Below are 27285 nucleotides of genomic sequence, written 5' to 3' on the forward strand. Positions count from 1 at the left end.
GTGAATACTTACCATACGCGTACTAACCAATCACAATGTTTCATTTGAAACCGGGCGTTCCAAGGAAGTCGGCCATGACGGAGAAAACCTTACGAAACTGCACTTGGTATTCCCCGAATACAAATACAACGAACACAAGTGTCCACTTTCAGCAAATAGCAAACGATTTGCGCGCCATACCTCGCATTGCGGCTAACGATAATTTGCGCGCGATTCCCAGTCGTCGGTGAGTCGGCGGAAACGTGAAATTCATCGACGCGAATCCGAGAGTCCGTTACGTTACCTGGCCAACGTGCAAAATTTTCGGAACTCGGCCGTTCGTTCCGACCGCTCACCGCGTACCGCGGGATATTTACTTCTCGCAGTTATTCTCGCGATTCCGTGTTCCGCTGTAATACACACACATACACACACGCGCGCGACATTCACTTTCGGCACTCCCGATGATGATCATTAAAACGCGAGACTCAACTCGTCAGAATCACGAATAGTCACGGGCAACGGTTTTTTCGCACGGCACGGCACGCTATATCCCATAGCCCGCGCCATAACTGATCCATGGCAGCGCGAACAGCGCCGCGCGCGGTTGAAATGGACTCGTGCCGCGGTAGAGCCCACCAATCACACGGTGAACCGTTTTCTTGCAGTGCTGGTGCTACCAGAGAGGACGCTGAAAGCGGCCAATACGGCGTTTTCGGCCGGACACCGATTTTTCGCACTGGAAATGGACGCCATCTGCATCCATTTTGAGAGGGGGACTACGATGCTACATCCACTTTTAGGTCTTGGTGGTAAAATCTGCATGTGGTGGCAGTCCGTGCTACATCCATTTTTACGGCGGTTTATGTCCGCGTGCTACAACCATAGTAGCGTACTTGACAAGCACGGTGAAGATAATAAGAAAAGGCGCCAAATACAAGCGCAACACGTATCGAGTTATTTTTAAAGATTTCAAATTCAAATTATTTTTTTAAGGTATATATGTGTACATAACATAAGTTTCCACAAGTAAAACTTATATAAAATTTACCTTTTTACACAAAAAGGTAAAAAAGACGCCAAGTACAAGCGCAACACGTATTGTGCTATTTTTAGAAACTTCAAATTCAAATTATCTTTTTAAGGTATATATGTGTACATAACATAAGTTTTTACAAGTAAAACTTATACAAGCGCAACATGTATTGTGTTATTTTTAGAAATTTCAAATTCAAATTTTTTTTTTAAAGGTATATATATATGTACATAACAAGTTTTTACAAGTAAAACTTAAAGATAATACATGAGATTTTACAAGTAAAACTTATTATATAAAACTTACCTTTTTAAACAAAAGGGTGAAAAAAAGGCGCCAAGTACAAGCGCAACACGTATTGTGTTATTTTTAGAAGTATCAAACTCAAATTATTTTTTTTATTGTATATATGTGTACATAAGTTTTTACAAATAAAACTTATAACTGCAATAAAACTCTGCAACACTTTTCTACTGTACAAAAGAAGTGATATATTAGAACAGTAGCGCCAACTGAGAAACCTAACATAACATAACATATATGACAGCATTTTTATTATAATAAAATGTACTTGTAAATTCTCTCTATATATATATATATATATATATATATATACGGTGTAATGTTTTATTTAAGTTTATATAGTATTGGGTGTGTGAATATGACTCCGCCCTTATTATAATATTATAATATTATAATATTATAATATTATAATATTATAATAAATTATAAACCTTCACTGTAGAATATACATGTCGAATGTATATATATTCTACATATTTTGATATCTTTTTATTCAAAGATGTTATTCTTATTATAATTGACAAATTGTCAATGATATCTAATTTGACTTTAAAAAACTATATCGAACTAAAACTTGATTAATACATATATGACAGCATTTTTATTATAATAAAATGATCTTGTAAATTCTCTTTATACATATACGGTATAATGTTTTATTTAAGTTTATATAGTATTATAATAAATAAATTATAAACCTTCATTATAGAATATATTATAATAAAAATGCTGTCATATATGTACTAAACAAGTTTTAGTTCGATATAGTTTTTGGTGCAGCCGCGCCAAGACTTTTTGTATTAAATATTTTTTATTGCATTTCTATAATAATTAATTTGTTACAATAACAAGTAAAATAACCATATAACTCAGTGTTCTAATAAATAATGATAAATTTTACTTGTAAAAATTTGTGTTATGGACATTTTTTGTAGCTAGGTTTTCTTGAACATTTAGAATAACATAACCTTTAAAAAGATAATTTTAAAAGATCCTTTAAAAAGATTCTTTAAAAAGATATTTTTTTAAATATTGGGCACTATTAACAAACGTGTTGAATTTTTATAACATGATATATTTTTTACTTTTAAAAGTTTATGTACATATATATATCTTACAAAAAAAAATAATTTGATAAGTTTTACTTATAAAAACCTTATGTTATGTACATAATATTTAAAAAGATATTTCTTTTAAATATTGGACACTATTAACAAACGTGTTAAATTTTTATAACACGATATAATTTTTACTTTTAAAAGTTTATGTACATATATTGTAAAAACTTATGTTATGTACATAATATATATATCTATATAAAAAATAATATATATATCTATATAAAATATATATAATATATATATCTATATAAATACATAAAATACATAATATATATATCTATATAAAAAAGAAAATAATTTCAATTTGAGATTTCTTAAAATATTAAGTTTGGTATACAATAATCATATATATATGTTAGGTTTCTCAGTTGGCGCTACTGTTCTAATATATCACTTCTTTTGTACAGTAGAAAAGTGTTGCAGAGTTTTATTGCAGTTATAAGTTTTACTTGTAAAAACTTATGTACACATATATACAATAAAAGAAATAATTTGAGTTTGATGCTTCTAAAAATAACACAATACGTGTCGCGCTTGTACTTGGCGCCTTTTTTTTACCTTTTTGTTAAAAAAAGGAAATTTTATATAATATTAAATATACGTACGTTTCACGTATAACGTGATTGACTTGGAGTATTCCGTGCCCACGGTGTTTGTTATTCATAGCGACGCATTCATACTTTCCCTGATCTGTTACATCGGGGATTCGATAATCTGCAAGGCACCTGAAACATAAAATGTGATATTCTCGAACAGCGTTCCTCTCAGGATTTTCCTGTCCAAAGAAAGATCAATGATGCGATCGCAGATCTCGTGTATGTCATGTCAAAATAGAGACAGTTTGAATTCAGCGTAATATGATTCTTGGAACAGACGTAAATAAGTATTTGTGAAGTTTGAAGCGAGTCTCTCACAGGCATGCTTTGAAAACACGAGTTGTTTTCATTTTCAGCTAACGGACGACGCAGGCATCAACACTGATCGGCAAGGTCAGCGACTGGTAGGGGGTAACCGTGCCTACCCGAATTTTTGTTTTCGTACGCTTATGCATGACTCCGTGATTGCGGAAAGGACATTGCGCCTCGGGCCGACGAACGACGCGCATACCGCGACGCAGAGTACGAGTGTCGGTAGTCGTATCGCGGTTAATACGCGTTTCTTTGTCCCCGAATCTTACTTGCGCGAGTGTTAGAGCTAGAATCAGTGTCGTCGCCAGTGCTACGACGGAGTATCCGGGGGTGCTGCGACGGAGGACCAGAACCAGAAGGAGGACGTCGGATCGAGAAGTCAGGATGGAGAGAGGACTTGGAGCGCGCCGAGAGACGTAGCCGAGGACAGCGATACATCATGTACGGTATTCGAGGTACCTCGAGTCATTATTATTACGCAGGATTTTTCTGATTTTAACGGACCTTACTCGAAGTAAGGACATACCCGAGTCGAAATTAGATCAGCACTCATAGTTTATCATCTGAAAAATGATAAAATAGCTTGAGATTTGATTATTCCTCCGATTAACCTAATTTCACGTAACATGAGTTCTACTTTTCTTTTCTCATAAAATATGAATGTCTGTCTATTCAAGCAAGGTTGCTGAGGCAAGCTAAGGTTTATGAATACAAATTTGTAATTATGTTCTCAATGAGAAATTGCACATAATTTAGAAAACTATGAGTAACGATCTTAGAATCTGATATAAATTTTACAAGTGTTGATTTTTATTCGTCTAATAATGCTCAGATTGCTGTTTTCGTTTAGAATCTGCTAGAATGTCCGTTTCTCATTCTTGTTTATCTCTCTTATTGTACCGAATCTGAATTAAAATCTCTATTAGTGAAACAGCATTATTAGACATAACCGTTGTCTTTTTGCAGCTTCAGCTCTTTTGAGAGCTACAATTCTCATCATTCTCATTAGAAAAAAGAAAAGAAAAAAAGAGAAGAGAAAAGGAAAAAAGAACTTTAAGAATGATGAGAATTAAAAGTGTTTTTCATCTCCCCATTTCCTCTAATTCTTATATGATTATTTAATCCTTATATATTTATCTCACGCGCAGTTCTGACAAAGGCAATTCTATTTACGTTTTTATCTTTGTTCTCTTTCTTGCGCTGTTAAGCGAATATATAATCAACATCAACAAAAATTGCTCATTTAAATTAAGAATATAAGGATTAAGTACATATACATTATCGAGATAAACGAGTATTAAATAACTGCGGAATACGTCGCTGTTGAAGACTCATCATGGGTGAGACTGCGAGAGTAGCCAGATGTAACGTTCAGGTAGGACAAAGCATGTTCACTATTGCGCATCTAGATATTCTGCATTGATTTTTCAAATTGGATGCAATTTGCAGGATCAATGTAGAATTAATATTTCGACTCGGGAAAGACTTTTTTTTTATCAAATCCTAACTAAAGGATACTTATAAAGGAGACTAGGATAGAGAAAACGTCAAATCTTTTACGACGATGAAATTAAACAGCAATACAAACTTTGATTTACGATATTAATCGATATTCGATTTCCGGTACTGATTTACTTCCTCATTTCTCTGTAAGAGAAGAAAAAATTAATACGAATCGTTCGTTTGTATATCTGAGTTAATTTGTTGAATAAATTACAGGGGTAAGTACCTGAAAAATGAGAACGAATTGTCATTGCACTTGGACAATCTTCTGACACTGATTTTTGGTATTGATAGATATTCGATTTTCGGTACTGATATACTCTTTCATTTCTCTACAACAACAAAAATTGATACGACTCGTTCATTTATCCGCGTTAATTTGATGAATAAATTAAATATTGATCGGTCTTCAATTTTCGGCACTGACTGATTCTCTAATTTCTTTATAAGAGAATAAGAACTGATACGAACCGTTCTTTTATCCGACTTAATTTGTTAAGTAAATTAGAGGGATAAATACCTGAAAAATGAGAACAAATTGTCATTGCATTTGGACAATTTTTTGACACTAATTTATGGTATTGATAGATATTCGATTTTTAGTACTGATTTACTCTTTCATTTCTCAATAAGAAAAAAAATTCATACGAATCGTTCATTTATCCGCGTTAATTTGACGAATAAATTAAATATTGATCGGTCTTCAATTTTCGGTACTGACTGATTCTTTAATTTCTTTATAACAGAATAAAAATTGAATACGAATCGTTCTTTTATCCGACTTAATTTGTTGAGTAAATTAGTGGGGTAAGTACCTGCAAGATGAAAACAACTTGTCATTGCACTTGGACAATTTTCTTGACATTGATTTATGGTGTTGATCAGTCTTCGGTTTTCGGTACTAATTTATTTTCTCATTTTTTTATAAGACAAAAAAAATTCATACGTTCAATCGTTCGTTTATCCGAGTTAATTTCTTGAATAAGATTAGAGTGGTAAGTATCTGAAAAAGGAGAACAAATTGTCATTGCACTTGGACAATTTTCTAACGCTGATTTATAGTGTTAATCAATATCCGGTTTTCGATACTGATTTAGTCTTTAATTTCTCTATAAAAGAAAAGAAGATTGATACAAATCGTTCATTTATCCGCGTTTGACGAATAAATTAAATATTGATCGGTCTTCAATTTTCGGTACTGACTGATTCTTTAATTTCTTTATAACAGAATAAAAATTGATACGAATCGTTCTTTTATCCGACTTAATTTATTGAGTAAATTAGAAGGGTAAGTACCTGAAAAATGAGAACAAATTGTCATTGCACTTGGACAATTTTCTAACACTGATTTCTGGTATTGATCGATATTCGATTTTCGGTACAGATTTACTCTTTCATTTCTCTACAAGAAAAAAAATTGATACGACTCGTTCATTTATCCGCGTTAATTTGATGAATAAATTAAATACTGATCGGTCTTCAATTTTCGGTACTGACTGATTCTTTAATTTCTTTATAACAGAATAAAAATTGAATACGAATCGTTCTTTTATTCGACTTAATTTGTTGAGTAAATTAGTGGGGTAAGTACCTACAAGATGAAAACAAATTGTCATTGCACTTGGACAATTTTCTAACGCTGATTTATAGCATTGATCAATATCCGGTTTTCGATACTGATTTAGCTTAGATAAAAGAAAAAAAGATTGATACAAATCGTTTGTTTATCCACGTTAATTTGATGAATAAATTCGATATTGATCAGTATTCGATTTTCGGTACTGATTTTTCCTTTCATTTTTCTATAAGAAAAGAAAAAATTCAAACGAATTGTTCATTTATCCGCGTTAATTTGATGAAAAAATTAGATATTGAACGGTCTTCGATTTTCGTTACTGATTTATTTTCTAATTTTTTTATAAGACGAGAAAAATTGATACGAATCGTTCGTTTATCCGAGTTAATTTCTTGAATGAGATTAGAGGGGTATGTACCTGAAAAATAAGAACAAATCGTCATTGCACGTGTGCAATTTTTTGACACTGATTTATGGTATTGATCTATATTCGATTTTCGGTACTGATTTACTCTTTCATTTCTCTTTAAGAAAACAGAAAATTAATACGAGTCGTCCATTAATCCGCGTTAATTTGATGAATAAATTAGGTATTGATCGGCCTTCGATTTTCGGTACTGATTTATTCTCTCATTTCTTTATAAGAGAAGAAGAATTGGTAAGAATCGTTCGTTTAACCGAGTTAATTTGTTGTGTAAATTACAGCTGTAACAGCGGTAACTTGAAAAATGAGAACAAATTGTCATTGGACAATTTTCTGACACTGATTTATGGTATTAATCGGTATTCGATTTTCGATACTGATTTACTCTTTCATTGCTCCATCATTGCTCTTTCATTGCTCTATAAGAGAGGGAAAAAATTGATACGATTCGTTCATTTATCCGCGTTAATTTTTTTTTTTTATTATATATAAATGATCCATGAGACGATTAAATATTCGAATACATGTTGCCGTATCAAAGTCTCCTCTATAATAAACGATTTGACACGTCTGGAGACGCATGATTTATCGTTGCCCGCATCCCATTCCCCTCGTCCTGCTTCCCTGTATAAAATGTCGAATTGAAACGTGTTAAAAAGTACCGACATTTTGAATATGTCTGAATGCTGAATCTTTTTGATCCGAAGAAAAGAATTGAAAAGTATTAGTTTCCATTAAATTTTACTGCGCTAAATGCGAGACGGTCTCTTTCGCCCGGGTGCCTCACCAGAGAAATTTCTCTGGTACGCTAAATCCCGTAAGGCGATCAGTCTTTGTAGTATATCTCGTCGGTGCATAAGGTTTATTATTACCTGTACATACACACATACATTTGAAACATTTTCTTTGGATATTATATCAAACGGATTTTGCGTGTCACGTAATATCCTTCGGACTACACGGACTTTATTATTTTGATCATTTTGATTTCTTTGGTATTCACTGAATTGTCCAGAACGCGCAACTGCTGCCATGTTGAACGACTCAATTGTCGTGTGAAATGTTTCGATTTTCACAAATTCATATAAAATTTTTCATTTTTCACTGATTCACAGAAGTCTTTCACTTTTTATTAGTTCACGCTAGGGAAAAGATTCATAATTGCTGCCCCGAGCTCAGATTTCTGTCATTAATAACTCGATAATTATTGCGAATCTCGCAAAACGGTACGGGACTTTTATGTTTGTCTCGACCCAATCCCTACCCTCACACTTCGGGTTGGCAGCTAATTACCGGACACTTCGTACGATCTTCATGATATTAATCATACACAATGTCAATTCTTTTTTTTTTTGCACATGTCAACATGTTAATTCATCTTATAAGCTCGTAACAATGTGCGAGACCGTGCTTGTCGAGTACGCTATGGTATTGTAGCACGCGGACATAAACCGCCTAAAAATGGATGTAGCACGGACTGCCACCACATACAGGTTTTACCGCCGAAACCTGAAAGTGGATGTAGCATCGTAGTTCCCCTCTCAAAATGGATGCAGATGGCGCCCTTTCCCAGTGCGGAAAGTCGGTGTCGTCGAAAGCACCGTGTTGGCCGCTCTCACGTTCCTCTCTGGTGGTACTTTCGAATCGCGATTCAAATCGAGATTCGGGAAATATCCTCGGGGGACACGATTCTGATATTCAAAATATTAGGGATATTGTTAAGATAAAAGCATGAATCTTTCGACGTTGTCGGAAAATCGAGTTTACAAGACTCATTATGTCATTATGTCCTTCATATCCTTCTTTAAATTTCTCAACGTAATCATTTCCCGATCTGGTCGCATGTTGATTGTCGGACCAACCTGCGACATCTACACGAGATACATCGAGATACCGCACTTGAAAGTAGTCAACGACGGTATAATGATCTATACGCGGCGTGTTGCAAGTGACGATTACAAATTGATCGCAGCAACGTAACGCACGTAACGTGCTGCTTCTTTCTTCCTTTTTTTTCGAAGAATTTCTCAACCAGCTACAGGTACTAGTTAGTACACCGAAAATTAAAATAAACAAAACAACTCTTAACAAATACGTATCGTACCAATCAGTAAGTTCTTTCAATTATCACACATACATGTACGATTACGTGTGAGATTATAATGGACTTTCGGCAGGGGCATATGCGGGAAGTATAGGAGAAAGGAAGGAAATTGTCTGGAAGGGAATTGTGCTGCACTAAAGAAAAAGAAAGAGGTTGACATTTTATGTATCGCAAATATATTGTTATCGAATTAGGTTACAGCAAATCGAATGAAACACAATGTGATTCAATGAAATTCCAATTTCAATCAGATCAGATGCAAGTTGAACTTTCACAGAATTTGTACAGAATGTTAAACGTTACAAATGCGCGTATGTTGTAGTAGTAGTAAAGTAGAAAGAAGAAGAAGGTGCCAATTAAAACAAAATGTTTAGTACAATGAAATGTACATATATAATAGCAGTATAAGAATTACATGGCTCGCGTTAAGCTTGTTAAAGCGCGTCGCCGGTGTCGCTGGGCGAACGTATATCGTCAATTTTCAGAATCATCTTAACCAGCTGCGTGGCTAACAAAATCTGCTGCGTTTTGCTCGTCAGCGTTTCAATGACATTCTGCCTTTTCATATCTGCAACGTAACTCGTAATAACTATTACTATGCAATGTCCGTGACGCGATACATACACACACACATTGAAGTAGAAATTGATTGATACGTACTCGCTGTGCCACGATTTAAGCAATCGATACCGAGAGTGGAGTTCCTTTCGAATAATTGACGCGCCTTGATTTCCGCGATGGTGTCCACCGGCGAAAGACCGGCATTCTCCGCCAGCGCCATAGGGACACTCTCCAAAGCTTCGGCAAAGGCACGGAAAGCGTACTGTTCCAGAGTACTGATCTTGTCGGCCTGTGCCGCGCACGCTAACGCGCAGGATATTTCTGCCGCGCCTCCGCCGTACAAAATTTTGTTGTCCTTGACGACATTACGCACGGTACACAATGCGTCGTGTATCGATCGTTTCGCCTCTTCGATGATCTATGAATAAAAGAAAAGAGAGAAAGAAAGAAAGAAAAAAAATGACATATCAATAATAACTACAGTGCATATTCTACTGAAGGAAGAGACTCTCCTCGGTCTGTTTGTTCAAATAACGGTAAATAAAAACGAATGTCGCATCGCAAACAATTCAGTTCGATGAACAAAGAGAATCGTACCACACGCAAGGTGTATGTTGTGTACAAACACACATCTCTAATAATGGCAATGCGTTAGTGTCGCAAGGTGTCTGGTCAGTATTGTACATTGTACATGGTACAACTGAAATTCTCCTTGCTCAAACACATTATTTGCACCGTAGAGGTCATTATCGTTACCATTTTGTTGCCACCGCGAATAAAGATTGTCACAGCGCGTGAATTTTTGCATTCCTCGATCACCAACATTCGATCCTTCGTCGTGCCGAACGTTAATTCCCTAACGACGCCAGCATGACCGAGCTTTTCCGGCGTCAACTCTTCAAAACGCGGCACAATCCGGCCACCAGTAGCGATGGCGATTAGCTGAAGACAAAATTTTTGAATTCCTCTGAAGCGTGTTATAATGCAAGTATAAAATTTTTAAATTCAGCTTAATTTAGGGCATCAAAGCTGCTTCAGATCTCATAATCTTTGAATCATTGGAGCCACCGCAAGAGCTGAATGACTGATAGTCTAATCTTGAAAATATATTTCCATCTCTTTCGCAAGGTTAGCGTAACTAGTTAAACTCACGAAGAGAGGCAGATCAACACAGTCCAAATTAAGACGAACCAGCCCCTCGAGCTCTCGCATCTCCTCCGGCATTTTTTGTCATCATTATGTCCAGAAAACATGACGATTGTACAATTGTAGGGATAAAATTGCGCAGGTGACATGCTAACCTCGATCTCTGGGCCGCCGACCCATCTTACGGCTGGCAATTGGTTCTGCAGCAGCAGATGATTGGCTTCGTCGTCGAAACCCCATTGACAAATAGCCAAGGTCGCGCCTGCATCTTTGACCTGTCTCACCATTTCCGTGAACTTTTCGCGCTCGTAATCGCGCAACGCTCGGTAATCGTCAACCGACGTAACGTCCAACTTGTGCTTTGTTTTCGGCTTCGGCGGTTCGAACGGGCAAGTTAGAATGGCCAATTTCACATCTTCCAGCCTCTATGATTGTGACATAAACATTGAAAGTTGTATGAATGATTTTTATCTATTTATTGCGCAGTAAATGTTTGTAAAACGTGTGTTTGGCAAAAGTTTACCTTTGGCATCTGAGGGTGACTAAAATCCTTGTCGATAACGACACCACGCACCAACACGGTATCTTCCAATCTACCGCCAACTTTTCCCTCTATCTTGATCAGCTCGAAATTAACATCACGCTCGACAGGATCCATAACCGCTAATACAGCTTGTACCGCAATCTCTGCCATTTGTCTGTGATACTTATTAATACTACAAAAGAAACAAAATACACAGATGCGAGCAGACGGTGTATGATATTCTTGCTAAACTCATATCTGCCCTGTCTTACATTTTTGAGCCGAGCGATGTCATGGCAATGTCAATGTAAGGCTCCAGATTATCTGGCGTCCCTTTGAAATTATCTACAATTGTTTTGAGATGTTCGGTAGCACATTTGGCAGCTAATTCAAAACCATCCGCTATCCTGATTGGATGGACTCCCTTGTCCAATAGTTGTTCGGCTTGCTCCAGTAGAGCGCCAGCCAGGACCACTACTCCGGTAGTGCCATCGCCGATTTCGTCATCTTGAGATTGCGACAACTGAACCATCAACTTGGCAATCTCATGGTCTACATCCATATTCTTCAGAATCGTAGCACCGTCATTGGTCACAGTGACATCCCCGTCGGAGCTCACCATCAATTTATCCAAGCCCTTAGGACCCAATGATGTTCGAAGGATATTGGCTACGTTGCGAGCTGCCAAAATATGCGACTGAAAATAAAATACTTCTCATGTATGAAATTTGGCAGGACATATTGACTTGTCACTTAACGAAACACTTTACATCAATCTGATTTAAGTGATAAACGAGATTATTTCTAGATATTATATAAAAATTATTTGCTCATGTTATCTATACAATGGAGAATACGGATGTATTAGAGTTTGGTGAATGATAAATATACTATGACAAAACCAACTGATAATTCCATACCGCCATAATTTTTGCCGATACTGACAATCCGTAGTTATGTGGATTGCCTTATACGGTCCTAAATTACGATTCTGCATCACGGGTCACGGATCCGCATCAGAGGCATCACTCTACGTGCTACGTACGTATGTAACATCAACCTCGAAAGTGTCGAAAAAAAAATGCTCTACGTATCAACGTACTGTGCTATCACAGCGGAAGAGCCGTAAACTTTTTCTCCGAAATTTACGACCCGACTCTTTCTTTCGGCTAGTCGCCAGACACAAAAAGAACGCCGCCATTGAACTGATATGGGCCGCGCATGGTGAACTTTCACGGACCGTAAGATGACGTCAGTAAGAATAAGGACGAGAAAGACGTTTCTGCGTTGCGTTGAGTTTATTCATACAAGGCGATCCGCGAGATTGCACGATGAAGGATGAACGAGATACTCGGGTACGGGATTGTTCATGTGCGTCACCACCTCACCTTGATCGCATCGTGACCGGTGAGGCGTTGCTGCTTTTCCTGATTACGGATGATGATGAAGGGCCGGCCGTATTCATCAAATGCCATCGTTCCGGGTATCGCCGTCATTTTTGCTGGTTGTATTAAAAACGGATCCTCAAATTAATCGCTAACGAGGAACCGTCTCCGACAAGCTCTGCTGTTCCGATCGATCGTTCGTTGATCGATCTTACGCTGTCCCCTCCACACGTACGACGCTCGCTCGCTTCTGCTCGCTTCAACGGTCGAAGAACCGAAGAGACGGAAGCTGAACTCTGAAGCGGCACAACGAAGATTCGTTGTTCGAGGATGATTCAAGGAACAGTCGAGATTGGCCGAAATGTATTCGACAGCGGTAGCGTTGAGGGTGAATACGAGAGTGGCGCCATCTCGAGTTGCTCGACAAGTATCATCGAGTGTCGTTTTTCTTTATACTGTGAAGAATATCATGTATGACCAATCGTTTAGCAGTACTACTCGACAAATAAGCTAGGTCTCTAATTCCCAAGTGGTAAGACTCAACGATAAATTAATCAACATTTTTATATTTTTATATTGATGCAATTCCGTGGTCGCTTTCGCGAGACGGATTGAATAGGTATCATATAAATATTATCGATTTATTTATAAAATTATACAATGTGTCGGAAGTTGATGACGATTATTTAAAGTTTAAATCACAACATATAAACGTATATACGGCACCTACTTGTGTAAGAAGGGCCATTGCGTAAATAGAAGGTATAAAGAACTCAATGTAGAGAAGATACGTAAATCACACAAAGGTCAGGATATATATATATATATATATATATATATATAAAAGAATGTGTATGTGTACGTGTATGTAATCGGTGTTAAATCGGCTTTTACGAAACACGCGACGACCCAACACAATACAAAATATATCAAATACATCGCGTCGCTGATGTAGATTCAAGCAACGACGTTACATATCCCACACCAACGCTGAAAATCACACAGAGCTGCGGAACATTTAACGTAATTTCTACGATTGTAATACGAGGATATTCATGAACGATGCAGAATATGATTTATAATTTAGCAAATTCACAAGCGAGCCAGAAGTTACAGCTCTCGATTGAAGCTCACTAGGCGCGGGAAAATGGTATTGAGAACATTGACGACTTCATCGAAAGCTTCCTCGAACGACGACGCGATATATTCGATGGTCAATGCGATGTAACTCACATCCTCGTAATCGTCATGTTCCTCGTCAAGTATCAAGTAGTCGTACATTATGGGCAGAAACACGATCGCAACGTACACCATAATAACAAGAAGTGCTGAAAGAGAATTCCATAGTAATATTTTCAGCCGTTTTAGAAAAAGTGTTGATTATCGTTATATTGTTATCTTACTTTCATTATTACACGCACGTGCAATAACAATTGATTATTCGATAATTATAATTTACCTATAGCTTTGAAATTGACAAATCGTTTGCTCGCATGACCAATATCCTTCCGTTTCATCTTCTTCACATGCGTCGACGATAAGCCAAACGTTTCACAAATATTTTCGCGCGTTGCCGATTCGTTCGCAATCGGATCCGGAAACGAGGATCTTTCAATGGAAGCCATTGAATCTCGAAACGTCTTTCCAGATACATCTCTACGAGAGAGAGAGAGAGAGAGAGAAAGAGAGAGAGAGAGAGAGAGAGAGAGAGAGAGAGAGAGAGAGAACTGCCGTTAATTTAATTAATGAGATTCGAGAGATTGTAAGTAATGTCGTGTACGTGCACATATATCATTTTTATCTGTTCGCAAGCAATATTTACAGCGTCTTATTGATCATGCAAGAGAGCACGGAACATTGTTGCAACGTTCGGGATGCAGGTAGATTCGCGCGACTTTGCATCTCGTTGGAACATTTATCCTCTTCACGCGCAATATCCGGCCCAGTCAGCGCGTTCCTACGCTTGAGTTTCCTATAATACTCCCAATAACTTTTGTTCAATAGCTGCTGAGTCTCCAACGGAATGGACGATGGCTGCTCGAATCGATGTACGTCCGCTCGATGTAGATTCGCCAAAAAACGACTCCGATCGATTCGACTTCGTTTCGACGCATTGGATTTCATTCGTATCGAATTGATACCATTTATCCAGTTTCTTCGACGTGACAATTGACTCACCTTCAAACGGGTTCTTTCGTATCGATATTGTTTATCCTTAATGCGACGAGGCCCGGGCAACATTAGAGTGCAGTCGGAGTCGTTTGTAGTCGCCAAACGAGATCTCTTCCGAAAGAACGACTTGGCTTTTCGCGACAAATTTGTCGTTCTTCGATTTGAATTAAAGCATATCGTCTCGCACCGTAATTTAGTCTTGTCCGTGTCGTCCCTCTTCTGACGTCTCTCGCCTGTAACTTTTGTATCTTCTCGCAACATTTTACCACTCGATACTTTCGCCTTTATGCACGAGCAACGCAAACAGCTCTTCGACGGTATTCTCGTCGCTTCGATTTTTTCACTTGGTACTTTTCGCTCGAATGCGAATAACGCCGAGTGTGAGCGATGCTGCAATGTACGGCTGCTTTTGGAATCGCCTCTACGCCTTTGTGTGTTTCCCAAATTTTCAGCGCTGTTTAAAATATACGAGGAGTTTTCTCTTCTCACGTCGTCCGCGTTATCCCTCGTATGCAAGTTGCTACAATGATCCTGATCGAGAGAAATCTTGTGGGTCGACGAGTTCGAGTTAATGTTCTCTTTGTTCCGCGTCAAGTTGGAAACGCCATTTCCATTGTCACAATGTGAAGTATTCCTGTTCTCAGACATATTCTTCGTATTGTGTTGCTGGTTAACTGAAAAAAAAAAGAAAAGGAGAAGCAGTTAAATTTATAATCTCAATCTTGTGTCAATGCGAACAACGCAAACGGTCTCGCAAGCAATTCATTACTATCAAGCACATTTTTTCCATTTCCACATTCCTTGGATAAGCGCGTCTTTGACTTAGTCGATACGGACATTGCACAAATATTACTGGCAATTTCCTCAAGCTTCACACTGTCGCTCTGGCATTCATGCCAGGTATCATCTCGCCTTTGCGTCAGATTTACATTGCAAAGTTCATCCGACTTCTCAGCCTTCTGCCGCGATACCTGTCTGTGTATAGTAGTGCGTTACAAACTGCGTTATCATCGTGTGAAATCAAAATGTGTGAAAACAAAACAGCCGCCTTAATTCAGTGGGATTTAATGCCTTTTAAAGCGCGGATCGATACAACCAGGCAATCTTTCTGCATGTGCACGTGCGGAAGTTTCGTATTGTTTGTTTATTCTTGACTTGGGATATCTGAAATAAGAAAGCAAAGAATATGGAAAGAAAATAATAATGTTCCTAGGCTGAAGGTTAAGTATTTAGTATTTAAAAAAAAAAAAAATAAAAGAAAAGAGAAAGAAAATATGAAAAAGAAGAAAAGACTCACCGATACATGACGGTTTGCGTCGCATCGCAATTTTTTCTAGCAGTTCCCGTCACGGTAACTACACAAGGAGGTTCAATAATGTCATCGGTATCGCCGGTTAAACGACGTAGAGGTATTTTAGGCCAGGACGGGTCAGAAGGGAGTCTAATATCGTGAGGAATCGTGGCGACGAATGAAAAAATCGATCTTGCTTATTCATAACGCAGACAATGATTTTCTATAAACGCAAAGCGCCTACCGTAACGTGCTGGTGTTACATTTTTCCGGAATCGCTGATAGATTTTGTCCATTGACTGAAAAAAAGAGAGACATTAGATCAGGCATAATGTCTTACTCGACGATAATTCTTGAAATGTTTACCTTTTATGTGCAATTCAAGTGCACCCACGACGTCGTCGCGCACCATATCGCGAAACGCACAATTGCGCGGACACTAAGATTCCGTGATGTAACGTGATATACGAGGACTGTGCTACCTCACATCAAGTCGAAACCTGATGAGATTAGACCTAAATAACGTGTGCGGCACGATATGCATACGCATGTCCAGATCACATGTTTCCTCGATATCGTGAGACTTTGGTGTCGTACGAACGCCGTACGAATTATAAATTGTTTTATTTGTCACGATTCAACTGTCTGGAAATTTCTTCTTCTTCCCACCCCCACTATTGCGGCACAGATGCAGATATAAATGATTATTAACGATTATACTTTATTATCGAATAATCTTTATATAATATGTATACACACAACTGTAAGTTTTTAACACATTAGAGTATAATATATAATATTTACACCCCGAATGTACATACAGCAAAGACGATTATAGCCCAGTCTTGAGTTCCGCGGGAAGATTGTGTAATTTTTTTTTAATTTCGACAAAATCGAGTCCGACATCTCGACAGACGCTACAGACGGATATCTCTAAAATAGACATAATGAAAGCTAAAAGCACGTAAAATAGGCGAGTTAAGTTCACCTCAAGGTGAACCTCAAGTCTGGCTGCAACATCATACAGGAACAATCAATTATTATCTATCGATACTTTCTTATAACAGACGACGCTATTCTAAAGTGTATTTGCGCGCACCATGCTTATTGTTATATCACATCACGTCGTTAATCTATCATTACGGAAATGTCCTTCCCTTTAATCTTCATTTTCCTTCCATCGGGAAGATCTTGCTTCTATTCAATTCCTTCCTACAGCTCAACAATGCCATGTAGTATCTGTACATGTTTTCTAACGTGTCTCTCTTTACAGAGAGCGAAGAAGAAACATTCGTGTGATAAAAATACGCTATAGTATAAACATATCGTTCAATTCAGTTGAGATCAGTCGAATTGTATTAATTTATCAAAGATCGAACTCTTTCAAAGTTGCATGGATAAGGCGTCATGAATATGAACGAATTTCGCGATCGCAACGCGAGAAGAACGCATATCTTGTTTCTCGTTACACTCGTCGTCCGCGCGTTTTTTGAAATAACCAATTTTCTTTTCTATCTCCAAGTATTCAAATTGATAAATATGGTTTACGTCTCTTTCTGTTTAAATTTCACACTCTCCCTCCCTCTCTCTCTCTCTCTCTCTCTCCCTCTCTCTCTCTCTCTCTCTCAATATCTTGTTGATATTTGAACACAACATAGCGAAACTTGTGCGCATTATTTATCGAAGCAAAGAAACACACAAGTATAAATTATTCAACGTCTAACATGTAGAAACTGTAACAATTGCGACTAAATCATAAAATTATACTCTACTAGCAAAATAAGCTGACAGATGTGTCTCTCTTGACTAGACGTTCAAAAAATGTAATATAGCTCGAATCGAGCTGTTCTCGCCGAATACAAAACTTGCGTCTTATATCACTGATTTCTTACTCTACGTGTATTACACGATGATCTCTTTATTATCGTCAAATCTTTAATTGGTCCAAAGCACTAGCGTCTTTCCCATTAATTATTCTTAACTATGGCTATATTCCGTTTTTCTTTTACAATACTTTGTGAAAATTAGCGAAATACTGTAAACAATAAGTACAGAACGCATCAAATATTTTCCCACTCTCCCGCACGAAAGTTTCTCAAAGCGTGTAGCAAAGTGTGCCATTTGTCTCTCCGACAAGTTATACATTCTAGAGTTATAATCATCAACACGCGCACACACGTGTTACAATAACGTATAAAGCTTTAACAGCATAAAAAGTATTACCGTTCAAGAAAGGTATAATCTTATAGACAAGAATTTCTTTGATTTTGAACACTTGTTACGTACTATTTACAGATTTCAGTAAAGATAGTGAGTTTTTACCTTTTTAAACTAAATTGTAACATTTGCGCTTTTGTAAACTATAACACAAAATCTAAATAGCGCATATTCTGCAAGGAAAAATAAACAACTGTCGTCTAAAAAACATCATGGTAACGCATGGTAGTGCAATCAGTTTTTTTTTTCTTTTGCCTACGGGATAAACTAGAAATAAGAAATTGCAAAGAAGTAGTTTTAGATATACATTAGACAAACTGAAATAATGCCGATTGTGTTTGTCGTAAATTAAATATCAACGATTATTGTCCGACAGTAATATCATATCGCAATGTTTACCGTAAAGTGATAAAGCGATACATGCGTTTGGAGAAAATGAAATCTTATCTCGTTCACGAAGATTATCGCGTTCACAATCGCGATTATCTGATACCGAGAAATTTAAGTAGAAACAGGTGTTCACGAACGTTGACGGAGGCACAATCATACGAGAAATGCAATGCTTATCAATTACGTTTTTCTTATTACGATAATATATATTTATCACCGTAACAAGTATATGTTGGGTGTGTGTGTGTGTGTGTGTGTGTGTGTGTGTATTGTTATATTTAGTACATATATATATATATATATATATATATACAATACGAGATGTTTTTTACCGTGTTCTTGATTCTCTCATTATTGTCTCGCTAAGCTTCATGATCACCACTGTCTATCCCTATCAAAGATTCCGTCTGTTCTGCCTCGAGATCCGGAATCCTAAAAATTCACAATTCACATGTAGCACATACGTGACAAAATGTCCATACCGACATACCGACAAAATGTCGGTTATTCGGTGCGGTTGTACTAGTATTATTATTTCATTATAGCCTGATTTACCTTGTTGATCTGTTGTTTCTTCTGCAAATCCAAATATAAAATCGTTTCATCAGATCCATAACAGGATCCCAATTATCGTAGTAAGATAAGAGAGATACTGTCAGAAATGCTAAAAGCATTGGAATGCTCCCTAGGTAGAAAATACAAGGATATTCAACTTTTTTTAGAAGGACATCAGCTACCATCGACATGGGCATTGTTAAGCTTACGGCTAATGTTGCTACGAGAGACGACGTTAGAAAACAACCCCTGTGAACATAACAAGATACAATAAGCCTAAAATAAAGCCTCTGTCATTACTGAATCATAATATACTAAATATGAACATTGCTGAAATTACCATAGCCAAAGGACTTCGCCTAGGACCGTACCGATCAGGCCGTTTATAATTAGAAACGTCCACTGATGGCTATTGGGCCACTCGAATTCTTCCCAATGACCGTAATGTAGAATAAAAAATAAAGGCCACAAAAGCGTTAAATTAAATATCCCCACGAAGCCGAAGAACATTGGTATATCCATTTTGTCCTCGTGATCTACTTTCCTCTTCAAAAATACAATATACGCGGCGTAGAAAAAAGCACTGACTAGAGCTAATATTATGCCCGTTGACATGCTGTTGCTTTTTACATTTAAATCCGAAAGACCGACTAATACCTGTGAATATAAACAAAATAATTTATGAGAATCGCGTTGAAGTTCTCTTGTGCACTCTTGTACTCTTGCGACAGGAGAACACAGAGAATTTACTTGTAAGCTAAGGATAAGATCCTCTACAGTCATATAAATAAAGTATAGTAAATTTTCAACTTACCAGTCCAGAGATGCTGATGACTACAGCAGCCAATTTGGACAGTGTGAACTTGTCTCCTCCGTTACTGGGGAAGAAGGCCGCGAGAAATAAAGTGAATAAACTAGACGTCGAGGATAATATAGTGACGATTCTGGCTTCGGTTTGCTCTAACGATATTTGGTACGTGTAATTTGCCATGAACCACTAGAAGAAGACAATATATAAGTTGACACGCAGGCGCCGCCCTCCTCCCCTCTCCGATTACAGGCGGAACGTTATATTATATACAATTTCACATTGTATTACATACAAATAGACAAAACATAAGAGCTATTTTGGCCACTTTTTGTACAGAGAATTTGTTTGCCTGCCGCCTCGCGTGTTCCCCGGCTCTGACGCTAGCTTGGTAACTAAGTCGCGCCAATAGAGCCTCTGTAGCGTCACTCTCCGACATATGGCGCACTTCCGCTAGTTTACTAAATCTTACAGAGCGTATAGACGAATCGTCACTTTCCGTACCCGATGAACGGTCGCAATGATCCGGAGTTTTTATCGGAACGAACGTTGGATCGCTCTAGAATAGAATGCTTGTTATTAATCACAGCAGCACTGTAAATCAATGAACATCATGTACGTTACTATATATATTGTTACTTTCAACATAGACGCAACGAAACAAACGAAAGTTACGATGTATTGTAATATTTCTTACTTACTAAACTGGTATTAGCTTCCGAATAGAAGTTGTCATCCTCAACATTGGGATCTATAAACTGGAAGAAAATAAGATGTGTACAACAAGTGTGAGACAAGTAGTAAGGGAATGAAGAAGAGAGAAAGTTAAAGCTCGCATGTACACAAGGCATCTCGTGCAATCTGTACATTTCAATAAGTACCATGTATGTGGCTGGTTTATTACATTGTTCCCGCCAAGGTGGCCAGAAGCACAGGCCAAGCAAATAAAGTGTAAACATAGATGTTCTTACGTATGTACTAAAAAATGGCTTTTCAAATGCCGCCTCTCTGTAAATATACTGAAACATAATGCATTACATATAAAGTGAAAATCCACGCGTAAAAGCAAATATAAAGACAAGGAGACAAAGGAGATAATGATTATAGATATCAACACAGTGATCAGAATATTTGCGGAACATGCAGAATATTTCTGCAGAGAGGAACATCTTACTTTGGTAAGTTCAGAACTGGAGACCCAAATTATGTCGACTAACAACAGCACTAAAAGACCCAATATGAGTCTTTGAGATTTATTCATCATCGCCGCTAGCCTATGAGGATCCTCCACAATCCCCTGTTGCCTACGCTGGCGTAATTCTACAGAACAACTCATCCTGTACTTCTGAATCTCTCTTACTTATGGCATTGTATTTACGCATTGGTTCCTGTAAAAGCGTACAATATTTTGACATCAGAACTAGTCGAGTCCGCAAGGAAGTAGCCTTTTGTGAAGAAGAAATAAAAAATAATTATTTACAATACATCTTTCCCCTTTCCACTACACAAAGTCACCATTGTACAGCGGTTACCAAACGAACATTTCGGTCGATGCAACGATTCTGGATTGATCTGTTCTAATAGTGTTGCTTCACAACGTGCGCAACATAAAATACGTGTCTGCTCAATTATCAGCTTGACGGCGCATTAAATCATAAAAACACAGAAAATACGTAGAAGCTGACCCTGCGCGCGCCTCGCACATATTGTTCCTGCATCGGTCGAAATATAAGTGCACGGGAGTGAGAGGAGGATTCAGGCGTTAACAGGTGTCGAGGCAGGACGACGAGCGACATTCATGATTCCCTCAACGTCACACACGGCGAGATAACCTAACTCTCAACCGGTCGTTGACAGCCACAGCCAACGGCTCCACATTTTATGCATCAAGTCGCTCGGCTAATACACGAGTCTCTCTCTCTCTCTCTCTCTCTCTCTCTCTCACACACTAGTTCCTCAATTCACAAACTTTCCAGGAGCGAGCGTCGCGATTGTCGCGGTTATACGCCACGCTAGACTCCAATATATGATTCCAGCGCAACTTGCCGCGTAGCGTCGTGTAGCGTCCGCCTACATCTTGTAGCGCTGGTGATAACAGGTGCATATACACTCGCCGTTATCGCATCTGATAGCACCATTGCAATGTCGCGAAATCCTCACCGACGCGCATGGTCTCTCCTTCCCTCTCCCCCCTGCCCCCCTCTGCCACTCACACACTCACTACATCTCTCTTTCCGGCTGTCTCGCAATTGGTATCGCAAGTTTTTCAACACAAGCTCAACACGGACGATTGCCATTACGATTACGATGCCACTACGAGTGTAACTGTCTTCCGCTAGCATCTTACATTCCGTTGGACGCTGTCGTCCGGCGTGCCGCAGGCCGGTTGGTTAATGTCTATAAGCAGACATCTCAAACTGCGATACACTTGCCGCGCTTGACACTTGACGCTACACTAGCGACATTTTACCGCTTGGCTTCGTCTGCGATTCGTGTGAGATGCGAAGCTGCAGCAAACGGAGCTTACTACATTCAACTGCTGTACAAGTCTGTACGTTATACCGGTTACCATGGCGATCAAACATGGTAACAATCCACTCATGCCCTTCCTCTCCTCAAAATTCTTAAAGTTGAAGAAGGGTTAAACACGGGGTGATGATACGGCGTAACCGTATCGTGTAAGCACGAAGGAGGCGCGTAAAACGAGGAAAAGAAACGAGAGAAGAACGACGCAAGGCAAAATTATCGCAAGGATAACGATGGCGAACGATGTTGTTCGCAACGGTCGATTGCAAGAAACCACCACCGCGATTGTACAACGGACGAGAAATGACCGAGGCAAAAGAGGTATAGAGGTAGAAGAAGGAAATATATATGCTATCGGCGGATAAGGCGGCGATGTTTCTCCGTGCGGTTCAGCGTGTATGTGCATGTATACATGCATGTACATGCGTGTGTAATCCGCCCGCAATTGGCTCACCGTGAAACTTGAATTGTGCCGATGATCGAATGATCGAATGATTGGCGATCGATCGATCGATTTGCAATAATCGTATGCAACTTCATGCAATGCGCGTCATGCCGAATCTCTTCTCAACGGAACGAATTTCCCTCTCACCGTTTGTTGCTCCGTTCGCAGCTCCGGATATAGCAGCCATTGAGAGCCGTAATTGGTTGTTACATCGACATTACACGAGACACGAGTACAACGCTTGCAAATTACTTATCGAGCAAGAATTATCGAAATCGGATGGTCACGAGTACGCTAATTATTTGAAGGTGAGTCCGTAGTACGATCGATGTGGTTATAAACTATAAGAAATAGACAATCGTTGCAAAACTTGTTGTCGTTATTATAATTATCATAATTATTCGAGCGAAATTTCTCTCACGAACGTCCTAAGAAGCTCGGGACGTCTATCGAGAAATCTAGAAAGTTCTCATCCGTTGATAATTTATAAGTCAGGAACACGAAAGCGCGATATCTTCCTTTCGTTATACGCGGTCTCTCTCTCTCTCTCTCTCTCTCTCTCTCTCTCTCTCTCTCTCTCTCTCTCTCTCTCTCTCTCTCTCTCTCTCTCTCTCTCTGTCTCTCTCATCGGTCTTTTCAATTGTACCATCTCTTCTTAGGGTTTAATCCTAAGAAAAGAAGGCAAAATTCAAGATTCACTGGATTGTTTCCAAACGGCTTACAATGTAAATTCGACAAACGTCGACAATGTTAAACAGATAGCGAAATCATTGTGAGTAGTGCTAATACAAAACGCTAATACGCCACTCGTGCACTCGTGTTTGAAGTATACTGTGTCGAGCAAACACTTTATAATTTTACACTGCCTCAGGTTAATAATGGGAAGCCACCAACGTGCGATAGACGCGTACACCGAGGCGGAGAAGATATCCGCTCTACCGGATTGGGAAATATATTACGGTCTTGGCAAGTTATTTATAACTCGTTATATATACGTTATATACTCATTGTATTACATATTGTTTGTAACTCGTTATATCATACGATACGATATGTATCTCGCATACGTAGCACGAATTGGTTAAGTTAGATGCGCATACAGATAGGCATAAATGTTCCAGGAAACGTTATGCAATATGATACTTGATGTAAAAATATCTTTACACTTTATACTTGCACCGATGGGACACGACATTTGATGACATGTCACAAAGTCACAAACTGGAACAACGCTATTTCTTCGTTCTTTCATGTTTAGGCGAGGCTTATGTGAAACTGAATCAGTTGCAAGAAGCTAAGAAGTGTCTGAAACGTTCAGCCGAGTTGACGAGAAACGAATTGCCTAATCTTGCTCTTGCGAAACTCCATCTCCTAGATGACATGATTCCAGAAGCTAGAAATGCTTATACAACAGCTCTGAAGTAAGAAGTAAAAAATATCGCCAATCTTTCCCGGTACTTTCATGATTCTGTAATATGTCCTGAGGAAGGTATATTTTAAGCATATGCTCAGCTCAGAGTTTCGGCAACGCTGTTTCAACTTTGATTTATTGAAAGTCTTTTATTTTACCGTGAATACTTTGTCCCTTTATCACCGTCTTGACTCAATTTTAACTTTAACGTCATTAACGTGGATCATTTTTTTCGTTTTACGCTCAGCGGAAATCCCGAGAGCATCGATGCTGCGACGGAATTGGGTCTTTTGTACCTTAAGATCGGAGACACGCAACGAGCATTTCAGCAATTCGGAGCGGCGCTGGCTCATTCGCCTAATTGCGTCAATGCGATCTTACCTATGGCTTACATAATGCAGGTGCATGAGTGGAAAATCTTGAAAAATCGCGCCATTCTTTTTGTTCTCGCGCACACTTTTTCCTCCCTCTCTCTCTCTCTCTCTCTTTAATCTCCTTTTCGTATTGCCATTCCATGTCGCTTTGGAAATGGACGTAACTAGAGAGACACACCTATCAGATTGTCGAATGTCGGACCGAGTTTTAATTACGGGCATTAAGTGTGAACACTTAATCACGTATTTAATTACGGGTTTTAAGTGCGAGATTCTCTCGCGCTTTTGCTCGCGCTCGTTGAATTAATTTCGTTGCTTTGACGAACGGCATGCTACATTTTCTAGAATCATCGAGAGTACGACGTGGCACTGTCAAAGTACAAGGTCGCCGCGCAAACCATTCCAGAGTCTTCAGTACTTTGGAATAACATTGGAATGTGTCTTTACGGGAAACAAAAATATGTCGCGGTAAGTCCATCCATTCTTCCTTGAATTTTTCCTGGAGCATCAACGTCGTGCGCCCTAAAGCAATGTGTACTCTGTGATCATTTCAAATGATCACAGAATACAAAGCTCTGTATCTCTGATTCAATTCAACAATACACCCCAGTTGGTGAAAAAGAAATAGTTTCTTACAAATAATGAATAATTAATAATAATTAACTAGCCAATATAATTTTAAACGAGTCTGTAATGTAACGAGCATGTAACAGCACGTTTAATCTCAGATCTGATTATCAAAAAAGTTCTGCGATCCGATACAGTTGATGGTAGTAGTATCTGATTCGATGCTTTCATACAGAGACACATCAGTGTCATCGCGTCGCGTTATTTCGCATCGCGTCTCAATCGAAAATGCGAATCGTCGAAAATACAGCATGTGCGTAATAATATATCCGTAATTTACTTACAAGGCGAGAAGTCGCGCAAGGTAAGTAAGAGGTCATGAGTAAGAAGGAAGAGACACGAGAGAAGTCTCGTGACAAGACGTGGCCAAGATGAAATGAGAAACCGCGCGGTGTTTCGCAACCGCGCGCGATATCCTATACATTCTTCTTGTTTTTCGAGAGTACAAGTATAGAGACAAGACCAACACCGAGAGTACGTAGGCGCGTGATAAATTATTATTACCGTGATCTAATTAACGTCGTGCTGTATACTCACGAGTAAAATTTCTCGTAAAATTGAAATCGTGTTGTCATATGCGTACCGCTTGAGGACGGTGCCGTTTCCATCATGAAAAGGAAACTTTTATTTTCGTCCATTATGTGAAATGGAAGTTAAAATGAAAGAGACAAAAGGATGCTTTTTTAATGCTTCGCAGGCTATTAGCTCTTTGAAACGAGCGCATTATTTGAGTCCGTTGTCTAGCGTACCATCGTGCAATCTGGGAATCGTTTTTCTCACCACTGGGCAGCCTGCTTCGGCTGCAATTTATCTATGCGCCGCAGTTAGCGCCGAACCAAAGAATCCCACACCATATTTGTTGTTGGGTCGTAAGTAAAAAAAAAAAAAAAGAAAAAAAAACAAGAATTTGGGGAAAAGTCAATCTTTACGTTGCAACATAAAAGACATAAAGTCTCTCGCGCGAAGTTGATATCGCGATGACATTTCTCTCATACGTGCATATTTACATATTTTCTAGTGAAATTTTAATCCTCTTTATCCTTCGTCAGTGGCTCTAAAACGCCTGGATGACTTGGAGGGTGCCGAGAGATCATTAACAAAAGCTCATGCTCTGGCCCCCCAGGACCCATTGATATTGATTAATTACGCTGTAGTTCTCGACGCTCGTGGTAAACAAGCTAATGCCACTGAGATTTTGATTGCGCTCAATGACATTATGGCCGTTGTTGATGTCGATTCGCAGGTAATTTGAAAATCGTGCAACATCAGATTAGAACGTCAAGCGTGTAGTGCATTAATCAGTTGGTCGTATTTTATGAACGTTGATTATATATGTATATATATATATATATATATATATATATATATATATATATATACACACGTATATATATACGTATATATATATACACACTCACATATATCACACACTCACATGTCGTATAGATATCGCAAATGGCGAAAAAGTTATCCAAGAAATTGCTGCATCAGGACAAAGCAAACACCAGTCAAGAACCGCCCACGGACGACGAGGAACGACAATTAAGTGCTGACGAAGTTTGAAAGCTACGCCCACTATCGCTTAACGAAGGTCGGAATAATCTATTTCCAGTGAAATGATTTAAAATTTTTATTGCTTCGTACAGTGTGAACAACGTTACAATATAGCAACAGTTAATAGACGCGCATACTACATTTGTTTGGTTGTTTATTATCTGCACACCTTGAGGAGGTGTACACGTGTAAAGCATGGTGTGCAGTGTGTAATATAGTACAAGTCACATAAAGATGAAACCACAAGAGATCGAATGTACAGAGATCAATAGAGATTCGAAAGAACACGTATACAGATTATTTGTTTCAGGTAACATACATCTACTTTTATCCGTTTGATGAACCA

At 38.5% G+C, this 27285-nt stretch overlaps 4 protein-coding genes across 7 annotated transcripts; 1 reads left to right on the top strand and 3 right to left on the bottom strand.

The window, feature by feature from the left end:
- Window positions 1-9107: 9107 nt before the first annotated feature.
- Window positions 9108-12889, bottom strand: CCT5 (chaperonin containing TCP1 subunit 5). The gene is made up of 7 exons (XM_011140664.3): window positions 12573-12889; window positions 11457-11881; window positions 11185-11377; window positions 10817-11086; window positions 10272-10457; window positions 9615-9933; window positions 9108-9522 (listed from the first exon to the last, which is right to left on the bottom strand). The coding sequence occupies exons 1-7, from the start codon at window positions 12678-12680 to the stop codon at window positions 9389-9391; spliced, it is 1635 nt and encodes a 544-aa protein (XP_011138966.1). The 5' UTR covers window positions 12681-12889; the 3' UTR covers window positions 9108-9388.
- A 323-nt stretch (window positions 12890-13212) lies between these two features.
- LOC105182890 (uncharacterized) lies at window positions 13213-18873 on the bottom strand. 3 transcript variants are annotated; one of them, XM_011140660.3, is made up of 5 exons: window positions 16399-18873; window positions 16277-16331; window positions 14392-15415; window positions 14029-14225; window positions 13213-13897 (listed from the first exon to the last, which is right to left on the bottom strand). In XM_011140660.3, the coding sequence occupies exons 2-5, from the start codon at window positions 16326-16328 to the stop codon at window positions 13680-13682; spliced, it is 1491 nt and encodes a 496-aa protein (XP_011138962.1). In that variant the 5' UTR covers window positions 16329-16331; window positions 16399-18873; the 3' UTR covers window positions 13213-13679. The 3 variants fall into 3 exon arrangements, with proteins under 3 accessions (XP_011138962.1, XP_019696845.1, XP_025157932.1); XM_019841286.2 differs by lacking the exon at window positions 16399-18873 and having other exon boundaries at window positions 16277-16389; XM_025302147.1 differs by lacking the exons at window positions 16277-16331; window positions 16399-18873 and adding an exon at window positions 15521-16025.
- Window positions 18874-18895: 22 nt separating this feature from the next.
- On the bottom strand, window positions 18896-22135 carry LOC105182889 (solute carrier family 35 member F5). Of its 2 annotated transcripts, XR_003113458.1 has the most exons (10): window positions 21483-22135; window positions 21177-21390; window positions 20884-21021; window positions 20704-20760; window positions 20298-20561; window positions 20009-20191; window positions 19535-19851; window positions 19404-19443; window positions 19195-19324; window positions 18896-19071 (listed from the first exon to the last, which is right to left on the bottom strand). XR_003113458.1 is itself a non-coding variant. In XM_011140659.3 (9 exons), the coding sequence occupies exons 2-9, from the start codon at window positions 21336-21338 to the stop codon at window positions 19002-19004; spliced, it is 1440 nt and encodes a 479-aa protein (XP_011138961.1). In that variant the 5' UTR covers window positions 21339-21390; window positions 21483-22135; the 3' UTR covers window positions 18896-19001. The 2 variants fall into 2 exon arrangements, 1 of the variants encoding a protein (XP_011138961.1); XM_011140659.3 differs by having other exon boundaries at window positions 19195-19443.
- Window positions 22136-22614: 479 nt separating this feature from the next.
- Window positions 22615-27187, top strand: BBS4 (Bardet-Biedl syndrome 4). Its single transcript, XM_011140655.3, has 10 exons — window positions 22615-22849; window positions 23142-23281; window positions 23633-23745; window positions 23845-23939; window positions 24232-24394; window positions 24632-24785; window positions 25104-25226; window positions 26083-26254; window positions 26435-26628; window positions 26832-27187. Exons 1-10 carry the CDS (start codon window positions 22762-22764, stop codon window positions 26946-26948), a joined length of 1359 nt encoding a protein of 452 aa, XP_011138957.1. The 5' UTR covers window positions 22615-22761; the 3' UTR covers window positions 26949-27187.
- Window positions 27188-27285: the final 98 nt, after the last annotated feature.

This window comes from Harpegnathos saltator, unplaced genomic scaffold, assembly GCF_003227715.2.
Source record: "Harpegnathos saltator strain DR-91 unplaced genomic scaffold, Hsal_v8.6 scaffold469, whole genome shotgun sequence".
Taxonomy (NCBI): Eukaryota; Metazoa; Arthropoda; class Insecta; order Hymenoptera; family Formicidae; genus Harpegnathos; species Harpegnathos saltator.

Bases quoted from the DNA above. Each gene is read 5' to 3' on its own strand.
- CCT5 (XM_011140664.3), bottom strand. From the start codon at position 12,680: ATGACGGCGATACCCGGAACGATGGCATTTGATGAATACGGCCGGCCC. The intron at 11,378-11,456 runs GTAAGACAGGGC...TTTCTTTTGTAG, and splicing joins ACATCGCTCGGCTCAAAAAT to TATTAATAAGTATCACAGAC. The intron at 9,934-10,271 runs GTAACGATAATG...TTTTATTCATAG, and splicing joins TTCGCGGTGGCAACAAAATG to ATCATCGAAGAGGCGAAACG.
- LOC105182890 (XM_011140660.3), bottom strand. From the start codon at position 16,328: ATGGACAAAATCTATCAGCGATTCCGGAAAAATGTAACACCAGCACGT. The intron at 15,416-16,276 runs GTAGGCGCTTTG...TTTTTTTTTCAG, and splicing joins TGTAACACCAGCACGTTACG to TTAACCAGCAACACAATACG. The intron at 13,898-14,028 runs GTAAATTATAAT...ATTCTCTTTCAG, and splicing joins TGTCAATTTCAAAGCTATAG to CACTTCTTGTTATTATGGTG.
- LOC105182889 (XM_011140659.3), bottom strand. From the start codon at position 21,338: ATGAGTTGTTCTGTAGAATTACGCCAGCGTAGGCAACAGGGGATTGTG. The intron at 20,562-20,703 runs GTAAGTAAGAAA...ATTCTATTCTAG, and splicing joins CGGAAGCTAATACCAGTTTA to AGCGATCCAACGTTCGTTCC. The intron at 19,072-19,194 runs GTAAATCAGGCT...GTGAATTTTTAG, and splicing joins AGAAACAACAGATCAACAAG to GATTCCGGATCTCGAGGCAG.
- BBS4 (XM_011140655.3), top strand. From the start codon at position 22,762: ATGGCGAACGATGTTGTTCGCAACGGTCGATTGCAAGAAACCACCACC. The intron at 24,786-25,103 runs GTGCATGAGTGG...TACATTTTCTAG, and splicing joins CTATGGCTTACATAATGCAG to AATCATCGAGAGTACGACGT. The intron at 26,629-26,831 runs GTAATTTGAAAA...CATGTCGTATAG, and splicing joins TTGTTGATGTCGATTCGCAG to ATATCGCAAATGGCGAAAAA.